Source organism: Coenobita brevimanus, chromosome 56 (assembly GCF_032717465.1).
Source record: "Coenobita brevimanus isolate Jiangsu-jjx chromosome 56, ASM3271746v2, whole genome shotgun sequence".
NCBI lineage: Eukaryota > Metazoa > Arthropoda > Malacostraca > Decapoda > Coenobitidae > Coenobita > Coenobita brevimanus.
Window position 1 is genome coordinate 32,786,675 of NC_137009.1, and position 18,289 is coordinate 32,804,963.

At 41.1% G+C, this 18,289-nt stretch overlaps 1 protein-coding gene across 1 annotated transcript; it reads left to right on the plus strand.

The window, feature by feature from the left end:
- Positions 1–258: 258 nt before the first annotated feature.
- LOC145401689 (glutamate receptor ionotropic, delta-2-like) lies at positions 259–17,238 on the plus strand. The gene is made up of 7 exons (XM_080273871.1): positions 259–771; positions 3,528–3,717; positions 12,811–12,992; positions 13,615–13,773; positions 14,773–15,021; positions 16,461–16,628; positions 17,119–17,238. The coding sequence occupies exons 1-7, from the start codon at positions 259–261 to the stop codon at positions 17,236–17,238; spliced, it is 1,581 nt and encodes a 526-aa protein (XP_080129997.1).
- Positions 17,239–18,289: the final 1,051 nt, after the last annotated feature.

An 18,289-nucleotide genomic window follows, 5' to 3' on the forward strand; every position in this document is an offset into this window, starting at 1 on the left:
GTGATATTGCCTGAAGAAAGCAATAAATCAAAATCTTGGTCAAAGAATCGAACAAGAACATATCCAGAAAATACACTACATTCCCGATATGTCAACCTTTATGCAAAAGGTTCAATGGAAAACGTAGTTTTGGACCACGCAAAAATAGATGTGAAAATTATCCTCAGTCAGAAAGTTACTCACCAAAATCATAAAACACTGATATACATAAAAAAACATACAGCAAGAGTGACTCCGTATTCCTGCATAACGTACATGATGCCAGAACCACCCAACTCCCAACTGCTGGCTCTACTAACAAACGCTTCCTCCAACAAGCTAACGCAATACTTCCTCGTCCATGCCAAAGAAACCGTTGAGGCTGAACGCTTCCTCTTGGATCAACGCCTGGAGAAGGAGCAAAACATGGCAGCCATTATCCCACAGACGAATCAAAACAACACCTACTGGCGTGTATTAATCCGCCAGCTCTTGCACCCTTCAGGCTCCCCAAAAGTTCTCAGTATAAACAAATGGTCCAGTCACACGGGCCTTACAAATACCAATGACATATTTCCCGACCAGGTTGGTAATTTCTATGGAACTAAACTTATTGGCTCCGGTTTGCACTGCAAGCCATATGTGGACTATGAGATTGTTGAAGGATCCAGGGTGGTGATACCTAAACCATCCATTGACATCAACATTCTGGATGCAATCGCTTACAAACTGAACTTCACCTACGACATCGTCATGCCATCTGATGGTGAATTTGGTGTTCTCAAGGAAGATGTGAGTATTGGGAAGTCTCTCTCTCTCTCTCTCTCTCTCTCTCTCTCTCTCTCTCTCTCTCTCTCTCTCTCTCTCTCAGCAAGATTCCTTTTCTGTCATTAGTCTTCTGATCACCGTTTCAATTCATGAACTTTTCTGTCGTTAACTTTTAGGGTTTGACAGTTACTTTAATATTGTAACATTTTTAGCACATTTCGGTCTACATTGTTTCAATTTTAACTGTTGACTGTACTTTTAATATCGACACTGTAAATATGGAGGCCTAATGACAATATTGATGAAATGTCAAGCAATTTAAGTATAATAGATTTTACTACTAAGTACCTTTGAATCTCTTCCCAAACATGACGGGTCTTTTGTATATACTGTATGTGGAGTTTCTAAAGAGGTAGTTAGGTCACACACAGCATGTAGTCAAGCTCAGTGATTCAGTTATTAAGAAAAATATTGTCAAAACAAGGGCAGCTCACATCAAGAAGTAATCTTTCATCCTACATTTTAATGTTTGAAAAAGTAATTACCATATGAAAGAATATAAGTCAAGAGTGACAGGAGTGGAAATGAGTTATCTGAAAGGAGCACGTGGAAAGATACACAGAGACAGAGAAACAGTCGAAGAAGAGATGGAGCACTGTGTTGTTGATATGGATGTGTTGGAAATTTGAAGTACCTTAAGATGTTTTGGCCATGTACAGAGAAATGCAGAGTGCTTGTATGTGAAATGGAGAGGGGAAGAGGAAGGGGAGACAGAGGATAATGTGACGGGATGGGGCGGAAAGATTTAGGACTGAGGAGAGGGGGGCTGAAGAGAGGGCAAAACGATTACCTAGTACAGGATGACATGGAGGCGATTTGTTTGTGGCCATTCTCTCGGGATTAAGCGTCTGGCTAGAACAAGATTAATTAAAGAAAAGGATAATGCATGCCTCTGCTTGAAAATAATCATACATACACTGAGGTGAAATGGGCATTGTAGAATCGTCAAAAACTCAACAGCATAATGTATATTATCATCCACTGCACCATGCAAAGGGATAGGTTCACAGTTTCGAAGTTATTCAGGTGACCTAATTATCACAATGTATTTCTGTATTTATGCTCCCTTTGAGAAAGAAGATTTTTCATAATGCGTTAGGTATAGTAGAAACCATTTTTGTCAGGCAACCGTGTGTGTGTGTGTGTGTGTGTGTGTGTGTGTGTGTGTGTGTGTGTGTGTGTGTGTGTGTGTGTGCAGATAGATATTATTGACAGATAGGCAGAAAATAGATAAGTGAATAAATAGACAGATAATGTGTGTGTGTGTGTGTGTGTGTGTGTGATTTCAAGCAGAAATTAACCTTACAATTCTGTCAAGTCGTGTTTTTCCTCATATTTAGTGCAAATGATGACAGTAAAGACAGGCGTGTTTCAGGGGATTGCATAGGATATGCTGAAGCAAAATTATGGCTTGTTTATACAGCTTCTGATTATTTATTAATTTGGCCGACATAGTTAATGTCCATGCATACAGTGATGATGCATACAGTGATGAGCATTAACTCAAACGTGTACCTTCATATTCAGGTAAATATGTGCTGTACCAAACACACTCAAGCTCCACCAAACATTAATGACAACAAACGTGCATTAGTTGCATCAAACTCTAACTCAACAAAAAATTAGCTGCACCTGAATAATATACTCCAGCTCCAGCAAATATTTACTGTATCAAACAATAGTTGCACCAAACAAACATTAGCTGCACCGGACATTATCTTCACCAAACATTGTGGCTGATGTTGTGTTCAGATAAGTCAACTCTTCCTTGTACTTTGGTCACGACACAAAAACATGTAAATTCACTGAGTTTAGATAAATCAAATGTCTTGCTTAGCCATGGAACGAGTTCTGGACCTGCTTCCTTTCTTAATCTCAAGGCCAACTGAATAGTCATGGATGATGTCGACTTAGGGCGAACCACCTTCTAATTATACCTGGTCATGGTACGTGAAACAGCAGATTCACTGGATCCTATCTATGTTATTGCTGATGCTCTATCCTCGTCAAGCGCTAGGAAATTATTACAAAATACTGGAGACTTTTCTTCCCAATTAAAGTTTTAGGGAGACGGTCATAAGTCCTGAAACTGCCTCCTCCTCCATTCTCGGGACAAATGGATCAACGTTATAAGTGACGATGAAATTCAAGTCATGAAGTACTAGGAAAGCATGTCAGTGAACCCTATCATTCTCGGTCTGTATGCACTTTTCTCTCTTTATACTAGTTTGCAAAATGTGTCTCTCACATCAAAGTCATTCTTTTACCCTGGTCATTATTCAGAAGAGACTCAGTTCACCAGATCCTGTCGTGCATAGTCTCTTTCTCGGAGCTTCCTTTTCCTCTCACTGTTGGAGTTTTAAGTCCCTGGTAACAAAATCCAGTTCAGTCCTGTCTCCCATCAAGAAGGGCCATTGTTATGGCGTGATGGGCGATGATGAAAACCAACTTCTCATTGTGCTTGGCAGAAGAGAGAATTTACCATACTTTTTTCACCTTAACATAGACCAGATTTTCGCCATTTTTTGGCTTTTTACATGTAGCTCAGTTGCCGAAGACAATACTACGCATTGCTATTGCACTTCATCGTGACTAGCACCCTATTTCAGTGATAGTTTGTTGTTACAAATCAGCGCTCGAAATAAAGTGATGGCAATTTATGCCAAGGAAAAGTAAAAAAAATGTATATAAATCCCATCATTCCTCTCGTCCATCCCCAGGGCCACTGGACTGGAGTAATGAGTGACGTTGAGTTCGGGCGAGCAAACTTCTCCTTAAGCCTAGCCATGCTTGAGGAGCGAGTCAGTTCATTGGATCCTACCAATATGTACTCCATGGACGCCCTTTCCTTCATCACAGCCAAAAGTCCCCCGAGAGCAGCCTGGCAGAAGCTCATCACTCCTTTCCAGCGTGAGTTAAAGTAGGATCTATATATCTATCTATTTGCCAGACGCCTTAATCCCGGAAGGACTGGCTACAAAGGAATCGACTCCACATCGACCTGTAACCCGCCATTTCACTGGCCTCCTCCCAGCTGACACCTCCCTCTTTCATATACCTCTCCACTCCATCCTTCCATCTCATCCTCAGGCTCCCCTTTCTTCTCCCCCTCTCTACCTCACCCACATACACTCTCCTCGTTAGTCTCTCACTCTCCATCCTCTTCATAGGGCTAAACCGCCTCAGTGTATTTCTCCTAATGCTTTCTGTCACATCCACATTCATACCACAACAATCCTTCACTTCCTCATATGCCAGTCTGTCTGTCCATGGAACTCATCATGCTTCTCTCAAATAACTCATTTTCACTGCTCTCTTGACTTGTGTCCTTCCAACAAGGTCCAAGCTTCACTTTCATGCGTTAGAGTTGGTATCACAACACTATCATGCAGCGACTTTTTTGCTTCCGTGCTCACCTTCCCATTTCTTATCGCCGCTTTCAAAGAATCAGCAACCTTTCTTCCTTGTACCCTTTCCAACACTTCATCCTCCAGTCTCAGAGCCTTACTCATCACATCGCTCTTGCCTTACGAATCTCTTGGATTTCTCTATGATATGTTTAATATATATGATGAGACCAGATCTGTTGACATTGTATATCTCGATTTTCAAAAAGCAGTTGATAAATTGCCCCATAAAAGATTACTTCAGAAATTAAATGCGCGTGGGATCAGAGTGAATGTATAGGAATGGATCGATAATTGGCTTACACAACGTAAATAGAGGGTCTTAATAAACAGCGAAGAATCGGATGGAAAGATGTTACTAGTTGTCTGTCACAGGGCTCAGTACTAGGTCCTATTCTGTTTTTAATAAACATCTATTTATCTATCTATTGCCAGACGCCTTAATCCCGTAAGGGGTGGCCACAAACAAATCCCTTCCATGTCGCTCTGTTCCCCGCCAATTCACTGCCCTGCTCCCAGCTCACACCCCCCTCTCCCATATACCTCTCCACTCCATCCCTCCATCTCATTCTCGGCCTCCCCTTCCCTCTCCCTCCCTCCACCTTACTCACATACACTCTCCTCATCAGTCTCTCACTTCCATCTCCTCCGCATGGCCAAACCACCTTAATGTGTTTCTCCTAATGCTTCCTATTGTCACGGGGGTATGTAAATTTAAGAATTAAATGCTGATATTACTCGAAAATAAAGACATGAAATTGACTTGTGAAATCAAGTAATAAGTTTCACTTTGTGCTGGCTTCTTCGCCAATTCTCTAAAGGCAAGAATTTTATAAAGTTTCTCAACAGTACACAGCAGAGACTATCTACTCACGAATGCTGTTAGCCTCTAAGAAATTGTGATCTTTACCCCCTGACAATCAGTAATTAATAAAAATAATGAACAAGTTCTTGCTGATGCTTAACTCCTGGCTGGAACAACAGATTTAAGTTTTGATACGAAAGAACTGGCCTAAATGCCAGTTGTGATTAACATAAGAAGTTTGTGTTTACTGAGAGTAGCAAACTAAATTAAGCTCAGTGTGGAGAAATCAAACACCATTAATACAGTTAAATGAGCTCAAAGAAGTGTAAATTTTTTTATTACAATAAAATAAATTTACGTTACATGAATCTCAAAATGAATTCAAAAGGGGAATTCAGTCATAGGGGGACAAGTGAATTCAAATACCAAAGGAAATACACTCACTCACTCATTCAAAACTTATCAGACTTAAGGCTAAGAAAACGAACGAAAATACTGGTCAGTGAAGGGAACAGAGTTGGTGCTACGAAAGACTGGGCGTCTGTTTGTTGCACACCAGGCGCTGCTATTCGCTGCTCAACTCACTGCAACCTCTCACCAAACTCGGCGGGGAAATATGGGGAATCGTTGAACTGGTGGAGACTGTAGGTGCTAGAAGACATCCTCTCTTAGCTCTGGCACAACAAAGCTCCTTCCATAGCTGCTCGACACCGACTGACTCATGTAAGCAGCTGGGCACGGCCCAAATCATCAGTCGAGAGGCAATGTGAGAATAACAGCTACACAAAAATTTTCGATCAGTGAAACGCACTCTCTGTACAGAAAGGCAGTCACTTATGAAAACAGTGACAAAGTTTATGAAAACTCATTACGATCTGAGTACAAAAACAAGGCAGTTAACAGTCTGAGCGAAAATTTATGCATTTCAGTGAAATTCAGACGTTCCCTTATATGATACTAATACAATGTCTCGAATTAATTCGTGACACCTATCACATCCACATCTACACCACACCGCTCCTTGGCTTCCTCATTTGTCAGCCTGTCTCTCCATGTGACTCTACATGCTCCTCACAAATAACTCTTTTCCACTGCTGTCACTCTTGACTTCTGTCCCTCCAACAACGTCCAGGCTTCACTTTCATACGTTATAGTTGGTATAACAATTCTGTCGTCTAGTAGCTTTTTCACCTCCATGCTCACTTCCCTGTTTCTTATCACTGCTTTCAAGAAGCCAGCAACCTTTCTTCTCTGCTGCACCCTTTCAAGCACTTCACCCTCTAAACTTTCATCCTTACTCATCACACTACCCAAGTACTTAAATGCACTCACATTCTCCATTTCTTCCTCATCCAGTCTCATTCACTAACTTCACTTCTCTCGAAGACCTTAATTTTACTCTTCCCTACATTCACCTTTAGATTCCGTTTCTTACATACTCTTTCAAACTCACCCACCAAGCCTTGCAGCTCCCCTTTGTCTTCACTTAACAACACAGTATCATCTGCAAACAACAGTACAGGGAGTTTCCAAACACTGCCCTCTCTCATTAGGGCCACTCCAACATCCACTGCCCTACCTTGTATCTCTTTTATAACGCCATCCATATACAGATTGAACAACCATGGAGACATGACACATCCTTGTTTCAATCCAACCTTCAAATAGAAAAATTCACTCAATTCACCATCCACACGGACAGTAGCCTTGGCACCCTCACACATATTCTTCACAGCATTCAGCAACTTCCCATCAACTCCATATATTCGTAATACTTTCCACAATCCTTGTCTATACACCTTGTCATATGCTTCTCCAAATCCATGATGGCTGCATACAACTTCTTTCCCTTCTCTAGAAACTTTTCCACTAAGGATCTAAGAATGAATATCTGATCTACACAACCTCTTCCCTTCCTAAAACCTCCCTGTTCTTCTCGAACTAATTCCTCTGTTATGTCCCTATCCCTGTCAATAAGTATCCTACCATATACTTTTCCTATTACACTAAGAATGCAAATGCCCCTATGAATACCACACACTTCTTTTTCCCCTTTTCTCTTGTATAGGGGAACAATTATACCTGACTCCCAATCCTCCGGGACTCTACCTGCCTCCCAGGCCAATCTGCACATCTTCCACATCCATTCTACTAGTATCTCTTTCCATGCTTCAGCATTTCACCACACACTCCATCAATTCCTGGGGCTTTCCCCATTTTAACTTTATTGCTTCCACAACTTCTACTGATTTCTTCCTCTCTTCTCACATCCCTCCTTCTCCCAGCCATTCCCCAGCCACTTAAACTTGCATTACTTTCATTCTTTATGTTCAACAATTCATTTAAGTGTCCACTACGTCTGCTCACTTTTTCTCCCTTCTCCATTAGTAACCTACCATTTTTATCTTTCACTCCCCAACTAACTTCTTTGGTACCCTGTCTAACTCTCTTTACCAATTTCCAGAACATTTCCTTACATTCTCTCCACCGTATAGTACATTCAAATTCCTCATCCACTCTCTTCTTACTCTCTCTCACTAACCTTTTCACCTCTCTTTTCCTCCCTACATATAACTCTTTCTTCTGTCTCTCAACTTCTTCCACGCCTCTGTTTCTCATCCACTCACACTATGCTTTCTTATTTTGTGCCACAGCCTCTCTCACCTCTTCAGTCCACCATGCTGTTCCCTGCATGCCCTTTCGTCTTCTCTTCAGCCCACACACCACCTCACATGTTGCACAGATTTCTTCCATGAATATCTCACACACACCTTCCACGTGCCCCATCTGCTCCAATCTATACCTACCCAATCGCTCCTCCTCTTTTATTTGTAAAATAACCAAATTTGGTGATGATGCCAATATTGGTAACAGAGCGGACACATCTTTACAGAGGCAGGCAATACAGAGTGACTTCGATTGACTTTTTAACTGGGCAAACCTAGCAAATGGACTTTATTAGTAGTAAATTCAAAATGCTAGACACTGGAAGTAGAAATGGAAATGCAAGTTACACCATGAATAACATTCAACTTGATAATGTCAGTCATGAAAAAGACTTAGGAATTATTATAATAAATTATCTTAAACCAAGCAAACAGTGTACAGAGGCTGTTAAGAATGCCAACAAATTAATCGGATTCATTGGTAGAGCATTCAAATATGAATCTAATAATATCATCCTCACTTTATAATTCTCTAGTTCCCTCAGATTTAGGGTATTGTGTCCAGTTCTGGTCTCCTTATTACAAAAAAGATATTGAGAAACTTGAAAGAGTACAACGACGGGTGACCAGCATGATACATAGCTTGAGAAACAAACCATATGAGGAGCGTTTAGATGCCTTGAATCTCTTCACCCTGACTAAACGCAGATTACGAGATTTGAATCAAGTACTTAAATTATTCAAAGGGCACGATAACATGGCTGTTGATAAATACTTCACAGTTGATCACTCGAATTATACTGGAGGCAATGGGAACAAAATAATTGGCAAACGGTACCAATTGCGTGAAGTTAAGCATTTCTTCTTTAATTTGTGAAACAAACAGCCCTCCAATGTAGGAAATTGTGATACAGTACTAACCTTTAAAGGTCGCTTGGATAAGTGTTTGTTGTCTAACCCCTAGCTTAATATGTTTACACCTGAATAAAACACTTGTGTATATATGAACTTTTTTTTTTTTCAGAGCCCGGATCAATTTATTAAATGCAAATATCGCATAAGGACAGACTAGGATATGTAGAGATAGCCCTGAGTTAACGGTCACTACTATTACTTTCGACTTGTGATGGGCTGTGGACCACTGAGGGTCCCTGTTTGTTAAGTGACCACCATCAGGATTTTTGTTTAATGTACCAGGAAACTTGTGTACTTGTCCTGCGTGGGAAAGTTCCTTGTCTTAGTGGAGTGAATGGAGCTGGAGCCTTACTGCCTGCTGCCTACCTTAAAAGCGCCAGGCAAGGCTGCCGCCCCACCTTTGAACTTCCACACTGTGCACTGTAAAATTTCCACGCTGTGTCTGGAGAAGCCCCGTTGACTTACCGTACCCATACATAATGTTGTGCTATAGTTATTTAGTACCTGATTATTCATTTAACTTTACTACTTTCTCTTTCAGGTTATTCAAACTGGTAACTTATAAAGTGCTGTAGAATGTAACATTTCCCTTTCAGTCTTTCCTGTGAAATTTCCATGTCAGTTTTTCCATGGTGCATGGTGGTTTCTCTCACTTTTTCCTGCCAGTTTTAACTGGAGGATTTGGAGGCGGATGGAGCCTTCTTATCCTTCAACATGTTGAATTAGATCTCGTAGTCATAGTCTGTTCTGTAACAAATAGCCTCAAAAGGACCATAAGGTCTGTTGCGGTTTGCTTTCCCTTGTACTCGTTCGTACTCCTTCGAACACTACCCAACTCCTTAAATGCACAAACATTTTCCATTTCCTCATCATCCAACCTCACTGAACATTCAATAACTTCATTTCTTTCGAACACCATAACTTTACTCTTCGCTTCATTAACATTTAGATTTCGTTTCTTACACATTCTCCCAAACTCTTTCACCAAGCCTTGCAGCTCCCGTTCATCTTCACCTAACAATACATCTGCAAACCACGATACAGAAAGGTTCCAAACGCTGCCCTCTCTCATTAGGGCCACTCCAACATCCACAGCCCTACTTTGCATCTCTGTCATAACCCCATCCATATACAGATTGAACAGTCATGGAAACATGACACATCTCTGTTTCAATCCAACATTCAGATAGAAAAATCACTCAGTTCACTATCCATACACACTGCAGCCTTAGGACCCTCATACAGACTCTTCATGCCATTCAACAACTTCCCAATTACTCCATATATTCTTAATATTATCCACATTCTTGTCTATCCACTCTGTTATATGCTTTCTTCCAATTCCATGAAAGCTGCATACAGCGACTTCTATGTTTACCAGTTCGTTAAAGTGTTCTCTTCATCTATTCACTTTTTTCTCCCTTCTCCACCGTCAGTTTACCAAGTTTTTCTTCACTCCCCTACTAGCTTCTTTTTCACCCTGTCTACCTCTTTTTACCTCTTTCCAGAACATGTTCTTACATTCCCTTTGGTTTACGCTCAGATTTTTTCCAAATTCCTCAACCGCTCTTTTTTGCATACTCTCTCTTATTCTTTCACCTCTCTCTCCCTCTTTACAAATAACTCCCTCTTCCATCTCTCACCTTCCTCCATGTCTCTGCTTCCCATCCACTCAGTATACGCTTTCTTGTTTTGCGCACGTGTCTCGCCTCATCATTGCACCTTGCACCGCCTTTCGTCTTCTCCTCACCCCGCACACCACCTCATATGCTACACAGATTTCTTCTGCGAATATCTTGTACAAACTTTTCATCTCCCCCATCTGTTCCAAACCATATTTACACAATTGTTCCTCCACTTCTTTCGTATAATCTGCCTTTTCCCATCCTTCTGTAACCTTTCTACCCTTTTTGAATGGACTACTTCTTTCTGTCCTTCCGTTCTTGCTTTCCTCCATTGTACCTGAAACTTCAGTTTCACCACCACCAAGGGGTCGGCAAAAAGTCCGCTCCCCCAACCTCTGTATGTCCTAGCATCCATTGCATATCGTATTCTCACATACACACACACAAATGATCAGTCATAACCTTCCATTCATTCACTTCAACACCTATCCTTCTCGTCATTCGCCACATATAGGCTACCTGTGGATAATTTTGTGCATAAAGAGGGTGTTGGCTATCACCAACCACCTCCCTGCACAAATGTCCACTAGAGCATTGCCATTCTCATCGATTTACGTAGGCTCACCCCACTCACCAACTACTCAATCCACCTTCTCATTCTCTACTTTTCCATTCATACGCCGATCAAAAACACTTTCTCATTCCTTTCAAACTTGTCCATGCATCCTTCCACATTTTCCCACAACTCTTCTTTCCCTTCGCTTGCACGACCTTGCATTGGTGCATACACATACACAATCTCTCATGTTTGTAATCCTGCTTTCAATCTTAGTCAATTCTTGAGCCAATTGATCCATACTCTCTTCTATTCTCCTCTCATCTCTTGCACACAAAATTTATACTCCCTCTTTTCCCCCCTCATTCTCACCTGTTCCCGCGCATGTGTCCCATCCATTCTCCCACTTTCTCACACCCTCACCTCACCATTTAGTCTAGGTTAATCCAAACATGTCCACTTTTGCACCCTCAAGCACCTGGATAATCTCTATGTTTCTCATCATCATTCGCACCCTTACATTCCACGTTGCATTCCTTACCATGCCCATTATTCGCATGAGTCAAAGTAAGCAGTTCAACCTCACCATGAGGCCAAAATCAGTATATCCAAAATGAGTTAGACTAGTCAATTTTAACCCAGTGACAGCATAAGTCAGAACAGGGAATTACTGTGTAATTCAACATAGGAATTTACAGCGCACAAGTGTAAGATTTTCCAGTATAAGTGAATACAGAAAATTTCAGTGTAGTTCAGTGTCAGATTTCCGACGTATGTCAATGTAGGAAAGTTTAACATTAATGCAAATAATTCCTGCGTAAGACTATGTATGATTTTTAAGCTCATGTAATTCCAGTGCAAATCGGTGTAAGAAGTGCAAGCATAAGTCAATGTAGGTCCGTGCAACGTTAGGCCAGTGTGGGAAACACAGGCTTGAGATCAAGAAAGGAAATTCCGCCTGAGTCACAGTGGCAACTGTTTCTTACTTCCAAAGTGTGTCAAAGTGAGAAGTTTTCATCATAATTTCAAAGTAAATCGAAGTTGGCGATCCCAAAGCGAGTCAGAGTATTCCATCTTGAGTCATGTAGCTGCACTTTTGGAAAAATAAACAATTCAAACACAATCAAAGCGTGATTCATTTGTACAGTTTGGTCCCAGGATACATTTTCAACATGTCAAAATGCGCAGTACAGATGGTAACAGCGGAGTTCATAATATTATTACTCTGTTTTCTCGTGTTGGAGCCTGAGGGTGGGCAGCTGTTTTCCAGTCCTAAAGAAACTGAAGGTGGTTCAACAGCCTGCTTCCAGTGGTAACAGTACATGACCGCAAACCTTCAGCCACACCTTATCATTTGGTCACACACTCACGTATCCTATCAATCCATGTTTGTCTTGACCTATCACGCCTGAATACCATGAAATACCAAGATGAAGATGGATGAGTTTGATAGGTAGATATTAGAAGAATGGTCTTGCAGTTGTGCATACAGCACAACTCGCAGTGGTATTCCTCGTTGAGATAAGGTCAGCTAAACAAACATCCGTAGTGGCCACTGAGTTGCATTTTATTCTTTTCTGTAGAAACATAATAGGTCCCAGAATCTCCTCCTCTGCCATATTGTATTACTATCTCCACATGAGCTAATCTCAGTTACTTTCTTTACTACAGATTTAGCTCTGTACTTTAAGCACAATGGATGTTTGAATGTGTGTGGTGATAAGTTACGAGGGATGAAGATATTTTTTCAGCACTTTATATATGTATATCAGTTCTTTATTGTATATTAACTTATTAAACTTCCATTGCGATGAACGTATGTGTGTGTGGGGTGGTGCTTGTCTACAATGGAGTTCTGTTCTATCATTTGTCCACCGCATTCACACCACCATAGTCTTCTTTATTTACACAATACACCCTATTAACCTTTCCTTGCAGTGAAGGTGTGGAGGTATGTAGTGTTACCGTACGTTACTGTTATTTTTCATTAAGTTATATACACCAGATTCTCTTCACACTTCCCTTTCAGTGAAGGTATGGGTGTGTGTGATGGTGTCTGTGTGTGGTGGGGTTCTGCTTTATCATGTCTTCTACCACATTCAAGCCACCATCTCCTCCTCCCGTCTCCTGGATTCCCACGCCTCCATGAGCATCCTGGCTTCCTTCCTCAGCCAGTCCCTCTATGGCTACCTCTGGCTCTTAGCGGGCAGGGTAAGCATGAGTCTCACAACATTTTCACCATCGAATGCTTTTATTTTGCACTGTCTATAACTCAGGGGTCTGTCTGTCTGTCTGTCTGTCTGTCTCTCTCTCTCTCTCTCTCTCTCTCTCTCTCTCTCTCTCTCTCTCTCTCTCTCTCACACACACACACACACACACACACCAAAGGCATACTCTAAATGTCACTTTAAAAACTGGGACCATACCCGTGTGCTAAGGTAGCTTACTTTTTAATGAAATCCGTTTTCTAAGAATGCACACTTTATTTCGCAAGGGCTTCTTTGATTCCAAAAATTTTAAGCTATTTGGAAATATTACGCTGATATTTGTTCAAATAATCTATGATATTTGTATCGGTGATTGCATGATATTATAAAATGCTCAGTGCCGAGTCTCACAGATTCATATAACGCTACAATTTTAATTTGCTCTGTATTTAAAATGTCACGATGTCATGAAGTGACTCAGGACGTTCCACATCTAATTTTATGTTTATACATTGATTTGGTGGCATGCAAAAAATGCAGAAGACAAGTACAGTAAAAGTGAGAATTAATAAAGAATGTTAATAGCATCACTTTGAAAGATGTGTAGCAGCTGCCAATTTCCCCAGGTGTTTCTCGGGTTCTGGTTCCTGTACGCCTTCTTCGTGACGACCCACTACAAGACCTCTCTCACCAGCACGTTAGCAGTGCCCTTCATTCCCCCACCGCTAGACACACTCCAGCAGCTCCTTGGGTCCAACCTGAAGTATGGTGTGGATGAAGTTAGGGTAGGTATTTGCCAAACGGACCTAGACTTGTATGCATTTGAGGCACAGGAGGGCGATCTCTGAAATAATTTGTTCTTTTATTCTCTTTCATTACATATATAACTTTCTCTACTTTTTCAGTCATTCGGTTAACATAATTTGGCACGAACTTTGGTTTCAAGATACTCAGGATTACGAGACAACTAAACACGAGGGAAAATCACACATGCCCAGTTTCATTGAAGGCAGAGGTCTTAGTGCAATGTGTGTGTGTGTGTGTGTGTGTGAGAGAGAGAGAGAGAGAGAGAGAGAGACAGACAGACAGACAGACAGACAGACAGAAATAGAGAGAGAGAGAGACAGAGAGGGAGGGGGGAGACTGTACTGAGTAGTCAGAAAGTAATTGGACAGTAAAAGAAACTCATATGCATTCTTAATTCTCTGAATATAACTCATATCCTAACTGCCAAGAAGGACCTAACGTGTAAAATTAGCTTTATAGCGGCATGGTGTCTATGGCGAAAACTTGTCAGCATATTCCACTTTTCTTCCCATTACGGCTCGGAACACCAACTCTCCTCATCCCGCATCCCAGAGTATCAATGAGTGAACATGGACGTGCCATGATGCAGTGACAAGAACACCATATAATTGACTAACATTGTATTCTTTTCTTTTACTAAATTCCATAGATTCATGCTACCTCCAATTCCACCTTCCCTCGTGAAGACAAGAGATGCCATCAATATGTGGTATCTATATAGCCGGATGGTGAAGCTGTTCCATCAATCAGACATTAATTAATTCCTTGTCTAGGATGCAGAAGACGGGCAACTTACAGTCCACTGGGTTCACCTTCAGATGAACTTGGGGCTACAATAACAACAGCACCTCCCCTACAACATATCATCATTTGTTCTTGTCCCTGTCATATCATTGTATTCAGCGTTGTTGTGAATATTATAAAGGTTACTGAGCATTATACACAGTTCTAGCCTTATCTACTATTTTTACAAATAGGGAGTAGAATACCAGCTCTTCTCCACATCCCGCATCCCCCTGTTCCAAAGGATGTGGAAGGACATGCAGTTCAATAACGATGAAAACAGCATGCGCATGGTGATGGAGGGCACTTACTCTTACATCAAATATCGCAGCTTCCTCGTGCTTCAGATGTTGATGCACAACAGCAACCCCAGGAGAAAGACTGATCTACACGTGGCCACGGAGGAGTTCTTTCCAACCGGATCCGTGTGGTTTTTGCCCAAAGTGAGTGACAGTAGAAGAAACGTGTCATTTTTAGCATTCCCTTCCAGCTATTGTCAGATTATTTACTCTGCTTAGACAAAGGGATAAAAACTTGAGATGAAATGCACAGTTTTAGTCCATAAATTCTACATTGCTTTAAGTATGGAACTAACAGACTGTAAAAAACATAAAGAGGAGCCTGTTGGTGGATTTCGATCATTTAATAACAATGACAGTGGGGAGTGAAAAGATAGCAAGTTTTGAAAACATGATAGTATTAAGCCGGCCCCCCTAACTGGTACGGTAGTCAGTGAAGTTATTGGGAATAATGGTCATAGTTGATTCGTGTAAAGAACTATTTACATGGTACCATTAGTACTGCTTTTGTAATACGATAACCATTTACAGCCTCATGTCACCAAGAGGTGATGGTTTGGGTAGTTTTCAAATGATGAATAATAAGGGAACCCTAAGTTTCACAACTGAGTTTCGCATCTGTGAGCCCATAAGCAAAGGGCGGTATGCGTAGTAACCCCTCCAGACCAGATACAAGGTGCAGCAATCCTCTTCTCTGGAGGGTTAACACCTGCACTCCCTATGCGAGTGTGGATGTTATATTTTGATCAGTGTGTGTGTGTGTGTGTGTGTGTGTGTGTGAAGAAAATAACTCCATATTTCATGACAGTGTTAGGGGTCGCGTAAGAATGAAATTATTCGACATTGAGAGCAATTAGTCAAAGTTAAAGGTAACAGGGCAAATGTTCGGCCCATAGGCTAATTGATGGGAACGAGTGTTGTACTCTCTATGTAATCCTTCTTGTTTCCTAGTGCATCCTTATTGTCTAAAACAGTAAACTATTTTGCTTTTGTACTTATAAATATTAGTTTTTATTACCTCCGCCAAGGAGGTTATGTTTCCCCCCAGTCTGTTAGTTTGTTGGTTTGTGAGCGTGATTACACAAAAACTACTGGACAGATTTCCACGAAACTTGGTAGAAGAATGGCCCTTGGCCCAGAATAGACTCCATTAAATTTTGCTGCGGATCCGGATAAAGGTGCTGATCCAGTTTTTTTTTTTTTTTCTCACTTTCTTTAACATTGCGAGGTAGGGCGTTTTTCGACATTGGCAGAGGTATGCGCTCCACTGAGAGTAGAGCGCCATTCTAGTTGTAGTCTGTGATGGAGTGTGTGTTGGCTGAGAGATGAGAAAATGAAAGGTTGCTTGATGTGAATGCTTTTTAGGGGGAGGCAAGAGGAATACAGGACCGTTTCTTGGTTGAGGCTGGTTAAGACTGTGAGGTGGTTTTGGCAGCAGCTGGAAGGAAGTGAGGAAGAAAGAAGTGGTTATAGTTGGCCCACGGGACTCTGTAATAAATGAATACACATTTTAAACTCTGTAAAAGCCCACAGAAACCATGTATTGGATTACATCATTTAGGTTATGTTTCCGTTTTGTTCAGGGTGCACCTTATCTGAAGAACTTCAACACGGTGATGTGGCGGTGTGTGGAGGCTGGCTTAATCAACAAGTGGCTATATGACCTGTACGCCGTTTATGTGAAGGAATACCAGGACCAGAAGTCATCACAGGAGCAGGAGGACACAGCCGTTGAGAACGACACCAGGCTTGTAAGGTTTAGAGAGAGAGAGAGAGAGAGAGAGAGAGAGAGAGAGAGAGAGAGAGAGAGAGAGAGAGAATTATTCTCACTGTGCGGTGGGTTGTTATCTTCATATTTTTTTTGGCTACTTAGATACTATTTTACTCAACTGAGAAAATTTCTTGCCCTACAAAGGGTTGACTACAACTCTGTTTTTTTGTTTAAAAAAATCACTATACTTGTACCAGCCAAAGTGGCATTAGATCCACATCTTCAATAAACATTTGCACTAACTGGCATCGTACTTATCGTTCTGTTTACAGACTAGTGACCTACGTCATGCAGTAAGTTCATAATTATGTATTCATAAATATTGCAACTTGGATATCAGAAAATGAGAGACTGCTGTTATGGATATGGCTCGGAGTATTGTGTAGCTGTGAACTGATGCCTAAAACAACCGTGTATTTTATGGTTCCTTGGTGCTTCCTTCTCTTTACATGGTGTCTTTTCTTGTCCAGGTTGTGTTCACCTTGAATCACCTTCAGGGAGCTTTCTTCTTGTTCTTCCTCGGCCACGGATGTGGGCTGTTGCTATTGTTCCTGGAGCTACTGTTGGTTCTGCACACCTCATCGCTCTGAGAATAATTAATGTATAATGTTTTCAATGAAAGGATCTTTTTAATGTACTTCTCTCTCTCTCTCTCTCTCTCTCTCTCTCTCTCTCTCTCTCTCTTTGAGGTGACTATATTCAAGTTTCAAGATTGCTTTAGTGGAAGGGTATGATTCAGCTTTCTTTAATTTCTTTGCTACTGGTGCACTCTAATAAGCTTTGTTAATTTTATTTGTCTGCAGGAATAATATATAAAGAAGAGGTCATCGTATCAAACTGGTTATAAAAACATCATGATAGAGGATAATGTAGGACATAATTTTGTTAGCTTCAATGGGAGCTAAAGATTAGAAAATGAATAAATAAATAAATAAACAATAAAGTAACAGAAAAGCTTTTGTTAATCCTTGTATTTATTTGATTTACCTCTTCATTCAGGTGACATTTTGTTATCCGTGTTTATCATCCTTAGGTGATTTTCATTTCAAATGTAAAATACAAACAGTGTCCACTTTCGGACAAGTACTTCTTGACCTACATACAACAGAAAAACTGAAATGCACCATGGAAATTGTGATACCTTTGTAGATTGTACAGAAGTTTTAGCGTCGTAGAGGCCTGTCGCTGGGTTTTGGTCCGGATCATAATCAAAATTTTGTCGTGGGATTTTTCTAGCTCGTGGCTGTGTCGTAGCATAGCCGTACGACTGTCCTACGACATGCGTATGATTATGGTGCAAAATTAGGGTCTTCCAAGACCCTGAAAATTGTACGATAATCGTACGCATGTTGTAGGTCAGTCTTACGATTATCGCAGGATTAACGTGGGATATGGGATTACCACAGGAATATCCTGCGATAATCCTGCGATAATCTTGCAGACATCGCAAGACAAAAATATCCTCGTGCAACAGTTGCAAAAGACTCGTGAGAATGCAGGACGTCCACCTGCCCTGCTATAAATGCGGGGATCGCCTGAGTCAGGACAAATCGCTCCTTGAAGACGTTGAAGCTTATACGTCACGTCACGTTGCCATCCACATTGCTGAAGGTATGCAGGATGGCCATAGTTCCGGAGAGA

Bases quoted from the DNA above. Each gene is read 5' to 3' on its own strand.
- LOC145401689 (XM_080273871.1), top strand. From the start codon at position 259: ATGCCAGAACCACCCAACTCCCAACTGCTGGCTCTACTAACAAACGCT. The intron at 772-3,527 runs GTGAGTATTGGG...GTCCATCCCCAG, and splicing joins TTGGTGTTCTCAAGGAAGAT to GGCCACTGGACTGGAGTAAT. The intron at 3,718-12,810 runs GTGAGTTAAAGT...CTTCCCTTTCAG, and splicing joins GCTCATCACTCCTTTCCAGC to TGAAGGTATGGGTGTGTGTG.